Source organism: Coturnix japonica, chromosome 1 (assembly GCF_001577835.2).
Source record: "Coturnix japonica isolate 7356 chromosome 1, Coturnix japonica 2.1, whole genome shotgun sequence".
NCBI classification, from domain to species: domain Eukaryota; kingdom Metazoa; phylum Chordata; class Aves; order Galliformes; family Phasianidae; genus Coturnix; species Coturnix japonica.
The window spans coordinates 53147948-53169637 of record NC_029516.1 but is presented as its reverse complement, the minus strand read 5'-3'; the positions used below and the strand labels follow the sequence as shown (position 1 = coordinate 53169637).

General features: G+C 42.0%; 1 protein-coding gene across 3 annotated transcripts in view; it reads right to left on the bottom strand.

Annotated features, from left to right (window-relative positions):
- Positions 1 to 21690, bottom strand: part of RESF1 (retroelement silencing factor 1) — a 31707-nt gene that overhangs the window by 2223 nt on the left and 7794 nt on the right. For 2 of the 3 annotated variants that reach the window (XM_015866194.2, XM_015866209.2), the window contains exon 2: positions 375 to 5797. In XM_015866194.2, coding sequence (XP_015721680.2) covers positions 375 to 5797 — 5423 coding nt within the window. Of the gene's footprint in view, positions 1 to 374; positions 5798 to 21299; positions 21409 to 21690 lie in introns of those variants that run through there. The other variant, XM_032445524.1, reaches the window with a different exon arrangement.

Genomic DNA, 21690 nt, shown 5'->3' with positions numbered 1-21690 from the left:
GAGGAAGAGAATCTGAAATGGGACATCCCCCACTTTTTTCAACTTAACTCACAGTTAGAGTTTGTCAGAAAGCTAGAAATTTGGACTCCACGATCTGCTGAGGTCCCTTCCAACCCCTGCAATTCTGTGAGAAGCAATTTCAACTGTCAGCTTCTACAGTTTCAATGTATGTAATTTTGTGTAAGATAAACAGAAGAATATTTTCATTTGCAAAAATTTCTTAATTATTTGGGAAAACGAATTATAAGGATATCCAAAATTCTCAGTGACTCAGTTTTACACGCAAGCATTCTACCTAAACTCATGATTCCCATCTGAACTACAAACATATATTCCTCTTGAAGCGGAAGAAAATAAGTGCATATTTATCATACCTGCCACAGTAGACTTCTCTTTTTCCAGAGAATTCTTTGCAGCTAAGCTTTCATCATCACTGGCTGAATTTCTGAACAGTATCTCCGGACACAGCTTAAATTCAAGCACTTGGTGTTTCCGTGGTTTCTCATTTTCGGAGAGAGAAGCATCTCTTTTTGAATCTAGACTGTGTTGTGATACTTGGGACTTTACATGCAAGACAGGTCTGACAGGTGATGTCTCCAGCTTTGTCAGAAATATGCATTCTTGCGCAGTACGTTTAAATGCAACTCTATTTAGGTAGTGTTTTTTGGGTTCCTTTTGAAGATGCAATTTTAATCTGTTTGTTCTTCTGTTCAAATATAGCATGTTTTTATCTGAAAACACTTTCTCAGAACACTTGTCTTTGTTTTGTCCATCAAGATGTCTTTCTTTGTTAGAAAAGTGATTTTTGGAGATGGTAGATAGACCCCTTATCCTCTGTAGTTTAAGCTTGGAGCGATCTGCTAATGAATTCTTAGGTTTCCAGACATTTTCTCCATTCAACTTTTTAGTCTTGTCGGTATTTATCTTGTGATCATATGAATGCCGCTTGGAATTCTTTGTTTCAGATTGCTTTAGTCTTTCATCTTTCACCTTTGGTTTTTTAGAGCTTGTTTTTCCAATCATATTGTCCTTCCTCTTTCGTTTGTATGACTCCTCCTGTGGTGGATGAGCTTTCATAGCTTTATGCTGAGAAAATGTATAGTTGTTTGACTTTAAGTCTCTAATGCCAAAGTTTGGGAACTTCATAGCTTCTGCACGATAACTACTCAGCTTTTCATGTTTAATTTCTGAAGATAACTTTGCTTTTCCTTCAGTATTAGTTCCTACGTTTCGTTTCTTGCAGTTCTGTTCTTTACCCGGGTTCTTGCCACAGGTTTTTCTTTTTTGTTCTTGATAGACCTCAGTGTGCTTAATTGCAACATTCTCTGACTTTGTAAACTTATGAAGGTCTCTTTGGGATTTCATGGCCAAATCTGTTCTGGTTTTATCTTTCGAAAGGGACTTCACTTTGAGAATTCCCTCCTTCTTTCCAGATGACTTCATCACATTGTCTGTATCTGTACAACCAGCCTTCTCTGACAGCTCCCCTTCTGAGACTGTCTGATGATCTTTTTTGTCAGAATGAAATCCTTTCTTTAACAACAGAGTTCTTCTAGACTCTTGCATCTCTTCCTTCCAGTTACTGCTTTTTAAACTATTAACATCCTGTTTTTCAGAGGAATTAAGTGGCCCATTTTTTTCCGGTTGTGGTGAAAGCGGTTTGTGTTCATTATTCATCTGGGATTTCTCGCTCGTTACCGAGATGTCTTTGCATCCATCTTTTATATTTTTCTGAATGCTGTTTTGGACATTTTCACGAATTGGTGGGTTTTCTACCACACCGTCGTTCTTCATTACGGCATCAGATTTACTGTTGTTGTCTTGTCTCCCTGCAGGGTAAGTGTTTTCAGCTTCTGAAGGTTGCTCGGCATTTTTATCTGAAACAGAAGTTCTACGTTTACAGGAGCTCTGTGACATTTCACCCGACGCAGACAGACAACCCGCTAAACTACAAACCTCATTATTTCCAGAGCTGGAAGGGGACTGTGGGTTTTCTTTCTCCCTACATAGACTCTGACTGGGCTGAATGCTGCTTTCAAGACTGTCCTCCTGGGCTGAAGTCTTTTTGGGCTGTTGACTCAATGCTCCACTGTTTTCAGCAGAGGAACATAGCTTCTTTTCAGGAAATGACTCCTGCACCAGACCAGAGTTTAACTGCACAATTTGTAGCTGATCTATTGGGTTCTTTGAATCAGTTTTTTTGGCAGAAACATGAGTCTCTTTTTGAACTTGATTCTCTCTCTGCTCAGCCATAGAACTGTTTCTTGCTGGTTCTTTTGTCAGAATATCAACCCCTTCAATGCCAAACGGAAACTCTTTCATAAGTTCAGTAAGCTGATTATCTAGACACATAACAGGTTCTGCTCCAAAAAAGTGTAGCTCTTCTTCTATGCTCTTTTTAGTGGATGTGACATTCTCTTTACTGCTGCATGTTGTAAAAGTGAATGCATTTGTTTCAGCAGTTAAGCTTACCAAGGAATCTAGTGAATTTCTGGCTAACTCCTGGTTTATACTAGCAAGAATTCCCAAGTCACTTTCAGGATACTTGAAAGGTGTATTTACTGGCTTTTTTTGCTCTGAGGTAGTAACTGTTCTAGGAAGCTTGCCGCTGCTTTCTTTCTTAGAATGGCTAGTTAGAGTACTACAAAAAGTCTTATCTACTTCACTAATGCAGCATGATGATTCCCGCAGTGCCTTTTGCAGCAAGGTCTCTTGCTGAGGAGTGTTCTCCCTCAGGTCATTTTTACCCAATTTCATCAGCTGCTCCTTTTGCCTCGAGTCAGATGCATTTTCTTCTGATGAGGTACCACTGTTGAATGCATGTGTCTGAGGGACCGAGCTGAAAATGCTTGCTATTTGCGGATTATATGATTTATCACCTTCAACAAGAGAACATACGCTAGCAATATGGAACATCTGTTCTTCTATCACAGCTGAGGGAGTATTATTTTGTATCTCTAGCACTGCTTGCTTGCCATCATGGTCTTTTATATATTCTTGGCCTGATTCAGGAAGAACTTTGTTTTGTAGATTTTCTTCAGCATCTCTCATGGCTTGACTGAGTTTCCTTTCGTTTTCACCACATGAATCATTTCCATTCACGCTATTTTCTACTATACTCTTTCCATCAGCTGATTTGGTCTGTTGTAAGCACGGGTCCTCTGTCTGTATCAGAATGCAGTCATCAGATGATGAAGAAACGCTTTCTATCATGTCTTTATCAGTATTGGCCACAGTTGAAACATTTTTCCCCTCTTCTTGCATGCTGCATATACTTCCTGCCTCAATCACTGGATAGGCTTTATCTGCAGCTGTTGGACACTTGCCTACCTGTTCACTCTGAGCTTTCTGATTAGAAAGCACTAAAGGAGAAACAACTGCAATTTGGAGTTCCAAACCTTTTATCAAATTGCAACTTAACGTGTCATGTTTTTGTCCTACGGAGGTGGATGTTAAAGGTAAGACTGTTACATCTGTGCTAACCAGAAGATTACCTTGCTCTCTCTTATTTGTTGTGTTCTGGCTGTGAGGTAATGGTGAGATCTGATTTGCTGCAGTTCTTTCATTTGACTGGCTATTCTGAACACTCACAGGTTCTGGACCTTGTTTCTTCCATAAGCCCAGGCATGCAGTTAGTTCTTCTAGAGAATAATTACCATTGTTCTGTTTAAAACACGGATTTTCAGTAAACTGCATTTTTTTCTGACCTACATCACCATGGGATTTATTTGCATTAGATTCCATCATTTCTGATACAGGAGTGTGCGTGTGGACCATAGGTACCAAATCAACTTTCTCATTAGTGTCTTTTAATAAGTTTCCACCTAAGCCTGTTAAATCTACCTGTTGTTTTTCATTAGAAAGGAGATTAGTCAGTATGTTATCAGCAATAGTACCAGCTTTCTTCTCTTTTAACATATTTGTGCTGCTCAATACAAACTGGAGAAATGCTGAGTTTTCAGGATAGCTTTCCATGCTTGTTGATGCATCTCTGCTAGAGCTATTCGATTGACTATAACATGAAGCATCATTCAAGGGTGTCAGTGTTTTCTGAGAAGAGGCCAAGGCATTCTTCTGTTCCAAGACAGGAGAATTCTCAGTATTATTTAATAGAGCTGTAAGTTCACTGTGCGAAGGAATGGGAAGAGGCCCTGATGAAAGGTTTCCCTGCTCTACCTGATGATTACCCTGAGTCACTTCTAACCCTCTGTTGTCACCACCAGTTATGTTTTTGTCATTTCTTCCTTCAGGTGAAGATCCAAGAATAGAGTGCTGCTGACTGTCTATCCTCACTGCCTGTGACAGGGAAGGTACTACATTTTGCTTGGGGACCTGAGGAAGACAATTAGAGAGTGCGTTTTCAAAACTCGAGAGAAGTGTGGAAGTGCTTTTGTCACATTTTGAAGTCAACAACTTTCTTCTATACTGGTGCATCCTATGAAGCAGAGCACATTTTCTTTTAATAACTTGCATTCTTTGAGTTTCCCAAGCTGCAGTGTCACCTGTCATTTTTCTTTTATCTTCTCTTGCTAAAGAAGTTTGAGAATTAGCCGGCACATTCACTGAACTAGTAGCCTGCCTTTCCTGAACTGAAACAGGATCACACAGTGGCTGCGAAGCATCCGCTGAAGAAAAAGGTACCGTTCCATGCACAATATCATAAAGTTCTGAGGAAATGTCAGTGGGAGGTACAGATTTTTCACTAAAGAGATGATTTACTGTTACATTTCCGCTTGAATTATAACCATTCCCAACCCCTTGACTGACTTCTCCCACTTGATGTTTCAGTGAGTATTGCTGAACACTGTTAAAACCAGAAGCATTTTTTTTGTCTGATGGGCAGTTCTGGAGAGGGTATTTATTAAACACATTGTGAACTGCCTGCTGTGCACCTAGCAAAGGCTGCGCTACGGTTTTTGAATCATAGTTGGCAGGCAACAAAGATGGTGCAGAACATCCACTGGGAGCTCCTGATCCCATCTGACTTGGCACATATTGTGGCAGATGTACGTTTGTTGCAGTATTTTGACTCAGCGACTGTGAAAACTGAATCTGAGTACTGGAATTATGTATTTGGTTTTGGACATGTTGCCCAGACATACCAAAAGATAAGCAGTTATTCTGGGAATGAAGATATTGACTGGATGACTGACTGATGGGTACAGAAATGCTTTGAGAAGAAGCAGAGGTATTCGTGTTATACTGTGGTATGCACCCCAGCTTTGAAGAATTAATGCATTCACGGTTACTTTGATGCAGCATCGTTCTCAGAGAACGCTGCTGTGACGTTTGTGAACAAACAGCATAACTGTTTGAGGTGGCATAATGAGGTCCTCGAAGCACATTCGGCACACTGCTTCCACCATTCATTTGAGAAGACAAGTGAGGAAACTTTCTATGGGAAGAAATAAGCCTACCAGGGTTTTGCCAAGAGTTCTGAGTCATTTCCCCCTGTGCACGTGATGTCTGATTGGGAAGTGTTGGTGCAGGTGGTACATAGGGCGGTGGAGGTTGATTGACTGAGTATTCCGAGGTAAGAAAACTTTTTATGGCTACAGAAGTTCCTGGTGAAGCAGTATTAACAGTTGGTAAATACACTTGGTTATTTCCCACATAATTGCATGCATTTACAGAAGAAAGTGCATTTGTTTGAGGAAAGGCTTGTGCATTAGAAAGCATTTGAGTGTAACAGGATTCTTGACTTTGCAGGTTATTCTGTGCGTCTGCATTCTGGAGCGGTCTTACATTCCAGTCCATCTTTTCTTGATTTCTTTTTCCTAAGTCCACAGTTGAAATTCTAAAAAAAAACAAGAACCGAAACTATAATCTTTCTATCAAGACCTACATCAGCTTACCAAGAAGGAATTTAAAACACATAACAAACAGAACCATTCAACTTGAGTTGCTACACAGAACAGAAACTCCATTGGAACATCCTGTGGATGTCAGCATTATTAACGCCAAGCTGTACAGAAGGCAGTTCAGTTACAGGAGACAGAGCAGCAGTTAACAATTCTATTGATTGTTTAATGAAAACAAAATCCTTAGATTATTCCGAAAAGCTGAATAATGAAATTAGAAATGTAATACTAAATAGCTATATTTACATTATTTACATCATCTCATGTGGATGCACTAAGCAATGCTTAAGAGCAGAGAATGTTGTAGAATATAATATTGGTCAGTTTCTATACAAGACTGAGCTTCAGTTATTCCTTCAAATGTGACCAAAAAAAAAAGAGAAAATGGAAACTGGTTCAGTAAAGATCTCTTGTAATAATATACTCTGCTTATTTTCATTTTACATGTCCTTTTCTCTTCCCTGATGCTGACAGTCACAGTCTTAACTCTTCATGTGTTAATAGTCCATAATTTATATTGGAGGTTGCTTTCGGAGTGACCTATTTATTTCCACAGAAACTACAGCAGATACAGAGAGCACAATAACATTATTCAATAGAGAAAATTCTCAACGAAACATTTCACATGATTTCCCTGAGGTCAACCATTATCCCTACTTTTCCTTTTGAGGACTCGGAGATTTAAAAGTCTCTCCCAGTTTTAATTTTAGAGCTGAAGCACAATTCAGATGCAGTCTATAAAAGCCAGAAAGATATGTCTAGTTGATTGCCCAAGTGCTACTTTCAAGATTTAAAGATAGCTGTAGCTCTTCACTCACTCAATTTGCGCTCTCAAAAGGAATAAGTACAAAATGAAACTGGAAAACAAAGCCGCTTATGGAATTGGTAAAGAAACAAAAACACTACAACAGCACAAATCCTTCAAGATTAACAGCACTATTAAAGCAATATTTACACCAATGTATGAAGCTCAGGTGAAAATACAGAATTCTGTATTCAAGCTGAAGATCACAGATCAACAACATTCAAATGGAGATTTCCTGATAACGCGATAAAACAATCATCTCCCTGAATACAGTAACTGCTGAAGCTGTTTAATAGAGTCGCACTCCACAACCATGATTTACATGTCTATAGAAAAGATGGCACCATTAAGCAGGAAACAGGAGAAACTGACTATGTGCAGTGCACAACCTAGTCAAGAGTAAAACCCAATTCTTGTCTCTGTCATGACCAAGATGAGTAATACCGCCATAGTTCATGTTCGCTGGATGGATTACGACTACATTCAGGCCACAACAGACCACAGCTTAAAAATATTATGTAAATTTAATATACCCAAACATGCCACCTAAAGTGGCATCTGGAAGAAAGTACGTGCCTTAGGAAAAATGTCTTAAGAAGATCAGTATCAGAACAAGACTCTAGAAGATAGAGAGCAGACTACTCATATGTTCTTGCATCAGTTCACTTCCTACATTCATTCTCTTCTGAACCGCAGTTACGCTTTTGGTCTACTGAATCACGTACAATATTCCAAGAAGATTTCATACTTCATTTGATGAACATCATAACTTAAAGCCTGTACCCTGCATACTGGAGCCAAAAAACACCTAAATAGAGAAAAGTGGGAAAAGGCCAAGCATATCATCACACCTATTTTGGCTAAATGGTAAATGCATCACTAGAGCAGATGTCCCATCACACTTTGAGGGCTGCAAGGAAGGCAAGGAATCCTTCAAATAGGGCACCCCCTTCTTGACAGCAGTTACTTCTGCAATGTAATCAGGCACTACTTCAGAGAAACAATACAAGATAGATCAAGCTTTCTAACAACAACTAATCAACTACTTCAAGACAAAATTACGCAACTCCGTATCAACAATTAGTAAGATTACAGATAAAAGTACTTGGCATAGATGTTGTTTTCCTATCAACTACTCTTAGGCAACAGCTACTAGAGAAAGTAGGAATGTTATGTTTCATGATGTCCACCATGCTGTAAGCAAGGCATCCCAACTCCAATCTCACATTATACACACAGGGTCAGAAAGCAGCTACTCATGCTGATATGCAGACCTCTCAAGCATTGAGTACAGGGCCCTTCTGAGCAGACACAGCTTGATAACTGGGTGTACGCAAGCATTTACATGCCTCAGTATTAAATTTTAGCTTAAGCTGTGACTGGCCCTGACTCTTTTCAGAAGTTTGCTCTGCTTTGTGTACCCTGGATTGTTTATGAAAGGAAGTAGCTCTTCCATCTCCTTTGCTACTTTGACTACAGGAAATACTAAGTAAATAAAACATGAAGAGAAAGTTACCCTGTCTATTTGTTTTAGGAATTCTGAGCTCCATTTCAGTGTAGCTGAAGGTCTGTATTGTCATCTCAACAAAAGGATTATCTCAAGTCTAGCAGGACGTTTTGTCTGTAATTGATAAGATTCCCACCAACATCCATGTTAGAAGCCTTGGAGCTATTTTGGAGTGGTAAGAACACCACATAGTCCCCTGGTGGCAGGATGTGCCCTGGAGAAATTTGAGAGGTAGTTACACACTGTAGAAAAAGGAGTTCCAGAAACAAAACTCTTTTGAACTGTTTTGTATTTTGAACTAAATACACTGTGCAGAGCATGTGCAAGTACCAATAATGTGAATAATACAGCTGACCACAAATGTGTTAAACTATGGAATAACTGTAGAGATTTCCAAGTTTCCAAGGGAAGCACTTGGTGTAACTGCATGCTAAATCTTTCACAGTAGGTATAATTAAGGGAAGGGAAAGACGCTCAACTTGGTGACTGACCACAGAAGTCAGCAATGATATCTTCCCTCCCATTTCTCCTCTCACGCTATTTCCATACTATTTGCTTACTTTCAGGTGAAGCTTGAGTGACTCTAGCCAAACACATCTTTAGCTTGCAAAGTTTACTCAGAGAATATTTTTGACAGAGAGGAAGAAAACTGATGGCTCAGGGCAATGAGGCAGCAGTTAACCAGTTCCACAGTATCATCAAGTCTCCATCCTTGTGTGACAGTGTGGTCTCCCTGCTCCCCTTCCTCCCTTAATTCCCTGCTTCACCCTGGCAGCAAGCAGACCTGCCTCCAGCTATGGGAGGCTGAAAGAACTGATGACAGCAGACACTTGGTTGAACAGCTGAGGACCAATTGAGCATGTGCCTAACAAGCAGACTATGACTAAGCCATCACCTTACCCCAGAAACAGTAAGCAGCTCAAGAACCTCTTTGAGCTCTCCTACACGGTAATGGCTGCACAATGCGATCTCCCCTTGAGCAAGGATACCTCTTGAGGTTACACCTGAGCAGAGATCCCGTGCATCTTGCCAGTGCAGACCCTCAGTAAACTAATAGTTTTAGACTTTGTTAACTTCACTAACATCACACCTGAGATTGACTGTGCACATCTAATCCCTCAGACATAAACCGCTGACCAAGTCTGGGACTGGACGGATCTGGGTGCACCTAAGCTCCTTGGTTCCATGGGTCAAAGAATTTAGAAAGGAAGGGGGTTCACTCCAAATATTGTGACTCAGAGGGAGAATATCCTACATGTGTGCTTACCCTACCATCTTTGTAGTAAATAATCAAGCATAGCAACTTAACAAGATTTTAGATGGCTGGCTATTAAATCACTGCATTATATTATGTCAATAAATATGTTCCTGCTTGTCTTTTATGAGTAAGTTGTATAACATGGTTGTTTCGATCCAAAATGCCTTTTGGTATTATCAGAGCCTGGCCACAGGGTCACCAATCTACTCCAGCCTCCGCTATCAGAACCCAACTGATATTGCACGATGGTCAACCAGGAAACTAAGACTCAAGTTGGCATGTTATAAAGCAGACATTCTTTAATAGCAGCACTAAATGCATGGGGAGTAATCCTCCTATCATATATAGTTTACACAAAAGATCTTCAGTTTATATGCATTACTTGCACTACATATACAGAAGTTTCTCAGAATTATGTTACAAATGTAAGTTTCCCCAGAGGTATGCTTCATACTTAATGACCAATTCCAAGCATGTCCTCCTATTTCCTCAGTACAAAGAGAGAGCAAAGCTTATCTCCTTGGTTCAGAGACACAGCTCTTTCTGTTATCTAAACAAATTGCAGGGCAGGGGTATCCATCAACAAACACTAGCAAGCTTAATAATATAATTACAACTTGTATCACAACCTTTAGGTTCCAATCATATTATACTCATACCCCTCTTCTCCAAGCTTCGTATGGCCCCTCACACTCACCTATTACAGACGTTCCTCCTTGGCTTACCCCAAGAGGGATGTCTGACTTACTGATGCCTATGCAATTATTCAACATAATGCCTGCTTTAGGCACACCGCAGTCATCCATACTGCATAGGACCGAGTTGTTACAGCCAATTACCACGACAATGCCCAGGTGGCTGAATCCTTTACTTGGCCATTCACTCCTCTGACAACATCTACCGGGTGCAGCCACTGGCCTCCCTCAAGGCAAACAAGCTCCTTCCACACCCACACAAAGAAAATCTGCGGCAACTTCCCTTGTGAAAGAAATCCAGGAAAATGCCTATATGCTTACTTCAGCTGTTGGCCACATTGAGTTCCATTCTGCTCACTCTGTGGCTAAGGCCATGTGCAATGCCCAAGCAGATGCCACTGCTGTGACCAGAGGGACAGCAGTGGAGACAGAGACTGACAACCATAATAAAGCCAATCACAGCACATACTAGCAGTTGAAGCGAGGAAACTTCATCATCTTGATGTTTGTGCTGTTACTATATCCCTCATTTGTAATTTCATCCACTACATTAAGCTCTTAAAGGGCCCTCTGGCACAACACTAACATTCTTGAGCCACTTGGCTATTTTTAAGTTTTTTTCTGCAAGTAACTCTTTAATCTCATAACTCCAGCAGAAGAAAACTTGGTTCTGCTTCAGAAAGACATTTTCCTGTTCTGCTGCCCGTTCCTGGATACATCTCAATACAAGATATTATTCCATTCCTTTGCTTTCCATGTATTATATAGTGAAGCAGTAAAGCAGCACAATCAAGCCATTCATAATATCTGAAAGTTCTTATTCATTATAAAGAGCATTTTGTAACTGCAAGAAATGCTCAGCATCAATCATTTTTCATCAGGCAATGGTCCTGCAAAGCAGCAGAACTTATTCACTACTGCAGCAATGGGCACACATCTCCTTATGGCAGGGGAGAAATCGTGTGCCTTATCACTGAAATCCACTCCATTAAATACCCTCACTCGAGGCAGGTGATACCTCTCCTGTCACTCACTGCTTGAGCGTATCACACTCACAGCCTTCACAGTGTGTTTGCTAAATTTTTTTTCCATATACAATTTATCACCCACCTGTTTTTCTTTCATCCCTCAATGGGGAACAAGAGAACAATGCATACTGGGTCCACCTGCTGTTCCCCATTTATCAAAGGGAATAGGAACATATGCCAGACCCTCCCTTCCTGTCACCTTAGCCAGTCCCAGTTCCTTTGACTTAGGCCAGGTGTTCTGACAACCAAGCTACTTGGCAAACTAACTCTACCCTGTACTAAGCTATGCCTCAATGATTCACTGCAAACAACAGTCCTTGCAGCCATTTTGTGAGAAAGTTTAGCAGAAGTCTATACCTTAGTGTTAAAATTACTGCAAAAACACAGTCTGCTTCTCACATAACTGGAACAGAGTTCAGCACAAGATCCAAGAACTGAAAGGACAAAGTTAATCTGCAGGACCACACACCTTCATCCCTCATTTATGCTTCTAGACTTACAACAGCCATTCTCAATTTAACTGAATGCACTTGGCAGGAATTCTGTACTTGCTTGACAGGCAGTATAACAGCAAGATTAGAGCAGCTTGGCAGTACTGTACTTGTGGTACAAGACTGACTGAGACTGGTAAGGAACCATTGTCTCAAATCAACAAGAGAGATCAACAGGAACACTTCGTGGACAGTTTTACATTTGAAAGCATTCCTTTGGACCCGGACAGAAGCCGTTTGAATGGGAAGGTCTAAGAACATTTTCTGGCTGAAGACTTGGCCTGGGAGCAAGTGTTTTCAGCTTGATACAAGAAATTAGATGATACCACTGTATACCTAGAAGGCAAGATACAATCTGGAGCCACCTCTTATCTCTGCTGATTTAAATCTGTAAAGCTTGGAAGTCAGGAACAAAAGAGCTCCTGTAGTGCACCCTGAAGCCAGAAGCTGTCACTCCAAACCACTCTGGACTATAAGAGAACACTTATCTTCCACCTTTATTTGTCACTGTCATTAACTGACCATAAAATCACAAGGTTGGAAAGGACCTACAAGAGCATCTAGTCCAATTGTCCCATTACCATTGCTACCACAAACCACTAACACCTCATAGCTCCTCCTCCAGACACCTCTTGAACACCGCCAAGAACGGCGACTCCACCACCTCCCTGGACAGGCCATCCCAGTGCCTATGGTGTCAAGGTGTGATCATCACACCTTGGACGACTCACCACTACCAAGACAGCCCAAATCAGCCACATTTAGCCACATGCATCTGTATAGTTGTAAATATATGACTGAAACAGAAGGTATGTTACGCTGTCATTTTCCTTGTGTTCTAGCTGTAGAACAGGTTATAGCAGCCTCCACACAGAGGAGGGTTCTTGCAATTAGGATTCTCAGCAGCTATATAAGAGATAATTTTCTAGATGCTACCCAATGTCTCAGGTGGACTGTTAATCACACAGTAGCTACAGTAGCATGAAGTACATTAAGACCAGACACTTATCTCTGAAGATTACCATCCCACCATATCCAGGAGTTCATTTTTATCTCACCTTCTATTGGCTTTATTGTCCTAATCCTATCTGCCACTACAGACACTTGTTACAAAATCCACTCTTGAACGGACTTACTAGTTTCACTCCTATGAAGTACACTACAATGCTACTACATGATGGAAAGTACAGCAATAAAAGGGTGGCAAAGTCCCAAGTTGCAACAATTGAGGACAAGCCCAAACGCAACAGCCATGGACACAAAAGCAAACAAACAAACAAAAAAAACTGCTTACCTCTGGAAGGCCACAGGTAGGCTGGGACCTCCAGAAAGATCCCCTTGACTCCTCTGCCAACCCTTAAATGAGGTCTGGGAAGGAACGCATCCTGGCTCCACCCCTTCCAGTCACACAGGTGCACTGCATGCATCTGAGCTCCCTTGGGTTGGCCCTACCTTCCCACCAGGTGCTCGGTCACTGGTTCAGGCCATGACTGGGCATATCTGCTATGCACACAAATTGGATCAGATTCTTCCTCCCAGGCTCCCTTTGAATTCTTAAATGTTATCTCCTCCACCCATCAGGACTTTTAATCTGACTTTATTCAGTGTAATTTGACATTACTTCCAAACCAATTTGTTAGTATTTCCCTATCCCTTAAGAAAACAACAACCATCTCCAAGATGACATTTCTCAGCCACATCAGTTGAAGTTACCCTTTTCAAGTCACTTGTCAGAGCTAATCTCTTCAAACCATATTATTAGCCTAGACCACATCGCAGGTGCTTTTTAAGTGATAATGTAAGTGACCACCATCTCCAGCAGCTCTGGGGGTATCTCAAGTTGTGAGGGTAGGGCCCAGCCTGGAGCCCCTGGCTGTATCTGCCAGCAGACAGCTGCTGCTTCCCTGTTTGCAGGTTTCCCAGAGACACACAAGCAACACTGACACAACTCCCTACAAAAACTGCCACAAAATGCTGAAGGCAGCACTTGTATACAGGACTAATATAAAACTTAAGCAAGAAAAGCCAAGTCCCTTTCCTCCTCTTTGATTGGGCAGAATTGAGTGTCACCAGAAGAAAAACCACCCCCACTCTCCAGAGTCACGGGCACACTGCATTCACAGATTCCCCTCTGTTCTGCTCATGAAGAAGTAAAATTGCTTCTGACAGGTTCTTGGTGATACCAGGCAAAGTATTCACAGGTAAGCCAATAGTCATATACAGAAAGAAGAATGGAACTCACCCAACTGGTGAAGGAGCTCTCTGGCTATGCAGCACTCCTCATGGAGCAGCCTAGGCCCAAGAAATGCTCTCTCTTCAGTGGCTGGCCCTTACATGAGCCCAGGGTGGGTGGATCCACCCTGGATCCAACCCCTTCTGTTCTCATGGGGAAAATTATAAAGGCTCTTTCTCTGCCTCTCTTTGGGATAATCAAGCCAGCCTATTTGAGCAAGAAATTTTCTTAACATCATGCATGTGCTAGGGATAGAGAGAGAGAATTAAGAAAGGTCTTCTAAGGAGACAGGACAAGCTGGGCTCAGACAGACATCCTGACCAAACAGGGTTTGCACTTGACAGGCCCTCTTTATGCCCTCTTGCATTAAAGGACTATGTAATTTGGCAGAAAATAAACCCCCTTGTGTCCCTATATAACAGGCAGGCTGGAGGCAGCTGAGTGATGCCCAATCCAGCACTAGAAGTCTGGTTACATATGAACTATCACAATTATGGATTCACAAATAGCGCTCTGCCCAGTCTGTCTAATGGCATCCAAAAGGGCTCTCCATAACCAACCACAAGGAATTTGGCCACTCCCAGTGAGAACTCTCACAGCTAGATTAGTGAACAGTGCAAGAGACTGGAGGCCCTTATGGATTGTCACTGACAAATATACTGCAAAGCATGTGAGATTAACCATAACATTATTAATATAACCTGGCCACAAAGGCATCTGGTTATAAAAACATCATTCAGAGACCTCTAAGTTCCCCAGGAAAGCACTCAGTATGACCAAGTATGCAAATTTTACCCAGTATAAACCTCTATGGGGAGGAAATAAGAGGCTCAACCTTTCGCAATAATTCCACAGCACCTTCCATCCATCCTTCTCCTTAGTCCTCTCCAGTTCCTGCACGTCCCTTATCAGATGGTAAGAGCCACCATCATCTTCCTCCTTCCATATCCAGAATTCCCAGGTCTGCACTCTTATTCATGGGGAAACCTGGGTCTGCCAGCAGTTTCCTGATAGCTGATCTGTTCCCCTTACACTTGCCTGTCAGGATTGTGCCTACATTTTATTTATTGCTTCTCCATTTCCTTTCTAGTCCCATTTGACAAGGTCCCTGATCAGATAATCCTCCTGAAATAAACATTCTTACATTCCTGTACTCTTACTTATTAGTGCTGCAGGAAAGTTTGTCTCCACTACCCCCTGACAAGGTTTGTATCTGTGTGCCTTATTTATTTCTTCCCTTATTCTTCCTCCTTTTCTTTTGCAACGGAAAGGTCCTTTGGGAAACAGATGCTACAGAATCAGAGCTTGTAACACTGCCTCAGTAGTCATGGGAATTATGGTCAGAAGGGAAGCAAGAAATAGACCATTCTTAACAAGATGACAGATAAATGCCATGCCACATAGCAATAGTAAAGTTACATACAGCAAAATCTGATTCTGTCCTAACAAGCTGTTTTGCCAATAGATGGGGTTAGCACAAAGGACACAGCAAGTTAAAGAAGTGAGTTTATCTTTACTTACATTTAAAGCAATAAAATAATAAGTGAAATAATACAGCAAGAATAAAACAGAACAAGGTAATGCACCTAATCATTACTACATAAGATTAACTATAGTGATTAAGAAAGATACATCACCAATTGCCCTAATACTTTACCATCATCCAGATCCACAGTTGCTGGGGAGCCCTGGTTGCAGTGAGGATTTGGAGAACCTTTCCCAGCAACTGGGAGGTCCTGTGCAGTGCATCCACTCATAGGTGACCACTCAAAGTGGTCTTCAAAGTCACTGCAAGAGCAACCAGATTTTATACAGTTGAATAAACATACTTACATAACTTCAAGTTCAGAAACAACAAATTTCATCCTCCTTTTGGATTCCACCCGAAGCCTGGCCAGGCTCAAGGAGGAACCAAGAGTTTCCCTATCAATTGGGCTTTAATCAATTATTTCTCATGGCATTGCAACGCGCCCCTAAATAAAGATCCACCATTGGTTTCTGTTAAACAACAAGCATTACAACAGATCTCTATAAACTGACATCAAAATATATATTCATGTTAAAATAGCAAAATAGATAAATACTGCATTGCATATGTGGTATAGTGTTTGGTTGTGAGGTTCATCTATAGGTCAGCTTTGGTTCAGGGCCTATTGTTCAGGCCTTAGTACCTCAGAAGCATCTAAAATGAGCTCAATGGGATTATTCTCAAAGAAAAAGAATGTTCTGCAAGCACCACAGACTCCAGGCATTTGGAACAGCCTTGGTTCAAAAGGAGTTTTAAAATTCTAGCTCTCCACAATACCAAGCAAAACACAAACACTGCCAAAGAGGTTACTGCTGAGAAGAGACCCAAACCCAGCCATTTAGTGCTTACACTCCTCGGGGGAAAAGCTATGTTTGCTCCTGACTAATAGCATTAAGCGTGAAAAAGCAATTTTTAATACAAAAATCAGAGGATTTGCAGGGAAAGGCATTAGTAAGAGGGATCAGATACACCGAATCAATCAACATTTCCTAATAGTCTACTCAAAAACCTACAAGCAAAAGATTTTCTCTATGGTAGCATCAGACTTCTTACAATAGGAGTATCCTCGCCTCACATCACAGCTCATGCTTATAACTGAAACATATACTTATATCTACCACACATCTATAGCTCAAGCTTTTCTAGTTGTAATTCTTACTGTGATGAAAGAGGTCAGCTATTGATAAAGCAGAGTTGTGAGATGCTTTTTATGGGTGGAATAACACTTTTCACACAATGCCTACACCCCCACGGCACAGTTGCAAAGTCCCGCTTAGCATCACACTACGACAGCAATCTTGAAATGTGCTTTGAGCTCTGAAAGCTTTCCAACTTCCAAGGCACGGCTAAGAACAGCCTTGCACCTCCAGTAGCTGTAGGCAGCTCCCATTCTGAAGTTCTGCTCTGAAATCATTCAACATCTAACAACAGCTAATTGGAGAAAAGCTCGTAATCTACGTATGGGATACGTTAACTGAATTTCAGTCAAACAATACCCATCTTTCAAAAGCACAGAATGTGCTCTCTGGCATATCTGCACCTTATATAAGCAATAAAGCATTTTATGAGTTTTAAGATCACAGGAGCGATCTTGAATAAGGAGTAAGTATAGCATGACAGTATCTTTCTTCTCTACTAATCTGTAAAGCTTGCCATATGCTACAATTTACACGACTGTCAACTATTCCCCTCATTAAATGGTCTTTCTTGCAGTGCCCCCAAGTAATAAACCCTGCTGCCTTTTCACTTGTTGTTTTACACTTTCATTGCTCTTTGCAGTTCTGAAACCCCTGATAACTGGTGTCTGCTTAAGCATACGAGTCATAAATAATACCGATCTATAGCAGCGTTTATCAATCACATGAAGGAAAAAGCACAAACCCACTCCCTGTCAGCAATAGGAAAGTACTGCAGTCTTTAGAAAAATGGTGAAAAACTGTTCAAGTAGCTGTGGAATAATTGCTATAGCAACTTCAAATTAAGGTACAGTATTGCTCACAGAGGCACAGAAGCAGATGGTATGTAAGGAATCCATAAAATGACACAGAGGGTAGAGCAGAGCGACAACTCCGCACTCAAGTTTTGTGATCCATAGCAGGTTCACCACTCATAACCCAAGGTGTGCAGCACTACAATCTCTCAAGCTCCACCTGAAAAGCAATAACAGTACAAAAATGGCTTAAGATAAAGGGGGTGTCACGGAAGGTACGATCACAGACAAGCTGGGAGAATACCTCTGTCTTTTGAGATCAGTTGATGGACTGAGCTTCTCTTCCCCCACACGTGGACGCCTACTGGGTAAGAGTCACACAGTTACACAGAGCGCTTCCCCAGGAAACTCAGAAATCTCTTCAGCGTTGTTTTATAACTGAACGTGCTTGTGGCCAGGTTGTATTATTCCTTGGTTAACCTCAAAAGTTGTGCAGACAGTGCACTTATCAACTTATCACCAGCAATACAAAAGAATCTGTGCTCTGTTGCTTTAATAAGCCACACTGTTCACTAGTTTAGCCATCACCATTGTTAGTCTCAAACTTGTTCAGCATGACCATGGAAACCCATTTGGACACAAATAGCGAAGGATATTTTCTTGAGCTGCATAAAGAAATACATATATAGAATAATTAAGAGAAGTGAGGGTGATTTCCACCTGCTAAGACATGTCCCATGAAGAGAAACAGTCCAATTTTTGAGTTGACCGTCAAATTGCAACTCTATACATCTATCTTATCTACCATAACCAGAGCATTGCTATGATCTAAGTTTCATTTCAACCACAGCTATGGTTTGAAACGTAGCACAACTAAGCTGATTTTCATCTTAAAGATGCGTGTTTAACTCACCAAAATGAGGAATCAAATTCAATGCAAAAACATATTGCGAATGATTGAATACCTTTGGTGAACTTTTGGAGACATTGTAAGTTACAAAGTTTGTCAGTGCCACACAGGTAGTATGGATATTTCTTCTGCATCGAGCATGTTAACTTATTAAATTACTTCACAAAATAACACAAGCACATGCTTAATAATTAAATAAGAAAACTTTGTGTTTGCTTAATAACATAAACCACACCTCTTCTTGGGAGGTGGGTGATAAATTGTATATGGAAAAATATACACACTGTGCAGGCTGTGAGTGTGATATGCTCAAGCAGTGAGCAACAGGAGAGGTATCACCTGCCTCGAGTGAGGGTATTTGATGGAGTGGATTTCAGTGATAAGGCACACGATTTCTCCCCTGCCATAAGGAGATGTGTGCCCATTGCTGCAGTAGTGAATAAGTTCTGCTGCTTTGCAGGGCTATTGCCTGATGAGAAATTGTTGATTCTGAGTGTTTTCTTACATTAATAGGCACACACACACACGCATGATAAGATGAACTCTATCGGCGATCACTGTGTTTCAGTCACTAAGTAGCACAAGAGAATGTAAGGTAAATACACATTGGTTTCGATTTGACTGAGCAAGTGTTGCAGACGCAAGATGTAGCCTCACACCACATCTTCCCCTCCACAGCACTCCATTATCACCTATGCAGCCTGCACTCAAGTTACGCACATCAACTCATGACAAAATATCCCTGAAATCACATAATAATGTTAGAAGTTGACAATCCCGTGAGGCCACATTACTAGTTAGCCAGGACCGCATGCAGCCCTGCAGGTTACACATGCCTACTCTGCAGCTTTTCACAAACCCTCATGGTTGGCCTTAACAAAGCACGAGGAAATGAATAATGCCAGTAATTAAGATATCTGAATAGCACCCGTCTCTCTTTGGGCTTCTGCGCTCTTTAATTCCATTTTGTGATCTTCAACCTATCCTCATTTCTTTTAAAATAGGAGCCAGAGAATAATAATCTCTCTCTTCTACTCATTATTAGTCATCATTAAAGAGAAGAAGGAATCCACATCAAACCAACAGGTTAAGCAGAACAATTGTACTGATTGAGACCAGGAGAGGCCACTATCACCAAGACAGAGTTATACACCAAGAAAAAGATACATTGCTCCTGTTCACAACAAATGAAACTAAGCATGTTCCACACAGTCTATGGGACCACTTCCCATGTTTGCAGTCTATAGCCAAAAGCAGGACTCAGGTAGTGGTTTGGAAGCCTGCAGCATGCAGATCAGCTGGGCACTCTACTGGAGGAGACTAAGCTGGCACAGCAGTCCCCATGTGACTGCTTTTCCTCATGGAAAAGGCAAATATAAAAGCAATAGTGTAAATACTAGAAAAAAAAATATTTCAGTACCAGAAAGTGCTTTTTTTGCAGAAAGTACTTAAGGCAAAGAACTTGCTGGCTTTTTAAAAGCCACGGTTTGAAGGATTGCTTCCAAGGGATAAGAGCATTTGATGAATCTACAAGCACTGCAGTTTAAGAGTGGTATGAAGGGGAGAGGGGGAGAAGAGTGGAAAAGTGTCTGTGCATTAGGCAGTAAAATGAGCCAAAATAAAAGCCTCTCTAAAACCCTGGCACATCAACCAACTAGAGGATGGTCCAACAAGCAGGAAAACAAAACACTTCATAGTATTCTTCATACAGTGATGTTTTTCTGCCAAGAAAAAAAAACAATATATATATATATTTATGAATATATAGTTCTAGGTTTGCAGTTCAAGTTCAGACTTGCCAGCTGAAAAAAGTGCTTTCTGCCCTTTACCTTTGAAGTACCACAACTTGCTTGAGTGAGCTGCATGAATACAGTGAATTGACAGCTCCAGATGACTCGCTTTAGGACCAACTTTGCACATTTCTAAGGCTTTATTTTGTTGCTCAGAGGAATACCAAACTGGCAGGAATATTAAGAATAAAGGATTTGATTTTGTGAACAGTAACCTAAAAGTGATCCATTAACGCCACTTTCCTTTCTCTGCCAGGAATGACTACCCAAATGTTTTAACATTGTTATTATTCCTGGATAGCTCAAGAACATCAGGTGATAAGAGATAAAGAAGCATCTGTTTCTCACAATAACTTCTATTCTTCCCACAGTTCTCAGACATGAGAGCTAGAAAATATTTACCAGTAGGCACCATGAGTTAGGTTTGTTTTCTTTTATTTTTCAGTCTTCCCAGGAGGCTAGTTAAGAGTAGGGGAAAAGCCAGCATTACCAGAGCTCCTGGAAAGAGGCAGCTGCATAATAACTTCTAGGAAAAAATGATCCCCAGCATTCCTATGGGCTTCAGAAATGCACCTTCTAGTTGATGCCTCCTGTGTTCACCAATATCTAGAAGCTTCCAGGAGCATACAGAGAAACCTCACAGAATTATTGCTGTAGGGATATCAGCCTCTTCTCCACATTTCCACTTGCCTTTGCAGATACAATACAGTAGATGGAGCGTGGAGATATATAGATGGAGCACATCTGATGTTCCCGAATTGGAAGAGACCCACAAAACCACCAAATCCAACTCCTGGCTCCACAGAGCACAGCCCAAAAATCAGACCTTATGTCTGAGAGCAGTGTCCCCCTTTGAACTCCAGCACTCGGGGCCGTGCCCACAGCCCCGAGCAGCCCATTCCATGCCCCCACCGCCCTGTGGTGCAGAACCTGCCTCCCAGCTTCCCCCATCTCCTAGAATAGCACACCCTGCTGAGAAAGCCGCTAAACAAACTTCTGCCTGAGGTGATGATGGAGGAGGTTCTTTCGGGAGGCAAGCGAGCCTGCAGATTTCATCATGCTCAACCAGCCTCCAGCCAGAAGCTCGATCAATTCTAACTGACCTGAGGGACGATCGCCGAGCACTAAGCGCCCCGCTCCCACCCGGCCCTGCCGCGCTCCCCGACACGCCGCAGCCCCATGGGCCCCGCCGCCCAGTCCCGGCCGCGCGCAGTAAGGCCCGGCCCCACAGCCGCTGCAACCTGCCCCGCCACCCGCGCTCACCGAACCCGGCGCCCGGCGGCTGATCCGTGCGGAGGTAGAAGCGGAGCCGGAGGCCGCTGGGCCCCCAGGCCTCGGCGGACCGAACGAGGCCTCCTCAGCCGGCAGGCAGAGCCGCGGCACGGAGCCAGAGACCGCCCCGGGGCGGGACCGCGCCGGAGCTGTGAGGAGGAGGCTGAGCGCGGCCGGTAGTGCCTTCGGTGGCCTCCTCGGGTCGCTATGTTGCAACCGGGGGCTGGAAGGCTGCACCGCGTGCTCAAATCTCGTTTAATTAGGAAAGGTGAACGTTTAAAAGGGGAGACAGAGCAGAGCAGCTCGATCCTTTGTTTGAACAAACGGCCAGCCTACTGAGCGTACCCCTGGGGGCCTCTCACAACTGCGCCTTGCAATAACT